Here is a 2,183-nt window from a genome sequence, read left to right as displayed (position 1 = left end):
TGGACCCCCTGAAGATCCTGGGGGTGCCATTTTTGAAACTGTATTTATGCCTCCAATACTAGTTAGCGGGACCAAACTTGACGCACAAGCATACCTGGAGTGGGTTTCCTAACAGTTTTTTTTCTAGGGGTAGTTATAGAAATACTTGGGGATAGTGGAGGAGCTTAATCAATATTCTGGGGCTTCTGTGAATCATGAGGGAGCCTTTGACCCTGCAGCGGAGCCTGAGTATTTTATGCTCATTATCATTATTTTATGGGAGTCAAAGTTAGTATGTTTTGGATCACTAACTGCTGAAAGTCAAATCATGTTTTAGATCATTACTCTGCTGAGAGTCAAAGCTTGTATGTTTTGGATCATTATCCTGCTGAGTCAAAGCTAGTATATTTTGGATCATTATTCTGCTGAGAGTCAAAGTTAGCATGTTTTGGATCATTATCCTGCTGAGAGTCAAATTTAGTATATTTTGGATCATTATTCTGCTGAGAGTCAAAGTTAGCATGTTTTGAATCATTATCCTGCTGAGAGTCAAAGCTAATATATTTTGGATCATTATCCTGCTGAGAGTCAAAGCTAGTATATTTAGGATCACTATCCTGCTGAGAGTCAAAGCTAATATATTTTGGATCATTATCCTGCTGAGAGTCAAAGCTAGTATGTTTTGGATCATTATTCTGCTGAGAGTCAAAGTTAGCATATTTTGGATCATTATCCTGCTGAGAGTCAAAGCTAGTATATTTTGGATCATTATTCTGCTGAGAGTCAAAGTTAACATGTTTTGGATCATTATACTGCTGAGAGTCAAAGCTAGTATATTTTGGATCATTATCCTGCTGAGAGTCAAAGCTGGTATATTTTGGATCATTATTCTGCTTATAATCAAAGTTAGCATGTTTCGGATCATTATTCTGCTTAGAGTCAAAGTTAGCATATTTTGGATCATTATCTTGCTGAGAGTCTAAGCTAGTATATTTTGGATTATTATTCTGCTGAGAGTCAAAGTTAGCATGTTTTGGATAATTATTCTGCTGAGAGTGAAAGCTGGTATATTTTTTATCATTACTCTGCTGAGAGTCAAAGCTGGTATATTTTGGATCATTATTCTGCTGAGAGTCAAAGTTAGCATGTTTTGGATCATTATTCTGTTGAGAGTGAAAGCTGGTATATTTTTGATCATTACTCTGCTGAGAGTCAAAGCTAAAGAATTAAGTGTCGTTCACTGGTTTGTATGGTCAACCAGGACGTTGTGGTTCTGCTCCCTCTTCATAATACCATCAATTTCAAAAATATTTCTTACTCTTGAAGGAGAAAAACACCTCACCCTATAGTCTGTTTTCTAACACACAATCTCTGTTAATTTGAATAAGAATCTGTGACGTAGAGGCCTAATGCTTTCTTTTGATTGGCCGTGCCCTCTTCTGTGGACTGCCTTTTCAAGGCTCATCAGCACAGCTTGGGCTGACAAACCAAAGAAATACAGTTAGGCCTTTTATAATATGTGCTGATGAACCTTGGATAAGTGAAACTACATTTCACAGCAGAGTGTACAGCCAATCAAAAGAAAGCATTAGGCCTCTACGTCACAGATTCTCTTTTGAATTTTACCTTTGATGAGAATAAAAATAAATATGTAACATATATATAAATCATCAACTGCCATGTTTTTAAGAACTTATGGATACATTCCCAGGAAGATTAAACTTGTCTTTATGAAATTTCCCTGATATTTATGTCCCTGTTTTGTGATTCGTAATACTCTTCACAATACGAGTATTAATTTTATGCTATCCAATTTTCCTGGAATTCAAAGTTTTTCTCCTATCTTACAAGTTGTCATTACTGCAGCCTCAAATTTTTCGGGGAGTTCTCTCCCAATCACCTCTTTTAACTTTGTAACAGTAACGTTTTTGTTTCAAACTACGTATATGACTCTTTCCTGTCTGTCCCCCCGAGTCAGCATTAAGTTTACAGACTTGCAAAGCAAAAATCCGAGGTTCAATTCCTGCGCTGGACAGAGTGCACATAGCCCATTGTGTAACTTTGCCCTAAAAAAACAACAACCTTCATGTCTAATCCTCTATATTATTCAATAAATATATTTTAGCTGGTTACTATCACAATTTTGGTTTTTTTGTTTGTTTGAAGTTAAGCAGAAAGCTACACAATGGGCTATCTGTGCTCTA

At 36.4% G+C, this 2,183-nt stretch overlaps 1 protein-coding gene across 1 annotated transcript; it reads right to left on the bottom strand.

Moving 5' to 3' along the window:
• Positions 1-359: 359 nt before the first annotated feature.
• On the bottom strand, positions 360-2,067 carry LOC111086095 (bifunctional endo-1,4-beta-xylanase XylA-like). Its single transcript, XM_022387629.1, has 2 exons — positions 2,062-2,067; positions 360-1,142 (listed from the first exon to the last, which is right to left on the bottom strand). Exons 1-2 carry the CDS (start codon positions 2,065-2,067, stop codon positions 360-362), a joined length of 789 nt encoding a protein of 262 aa, XP_022243337.1.
• Positions 2,068-2,183: the final 116 nt, after the last annotated feature.

Source organism: Limulus polyphemus, unplaced genomic scaffold (genome assembly GCF_000517525.1).
Source record: "Limulus polyphemus unplaced genomic scaffold, Limulus_polyphemus-2.1.2 Scaffold844, whole genome shotgun sequence".
Lineage (NCBI taxonomy): Eukaryota > Metazoa > Arthropoda > Merostomata > Xiphosura > Limulidae > Limulus > Limulus polyphemus.
Note: the sequence above shows the minus strand (reverse complement) of the source record. Positions and strands in the feature narration are given on the sequence as shown.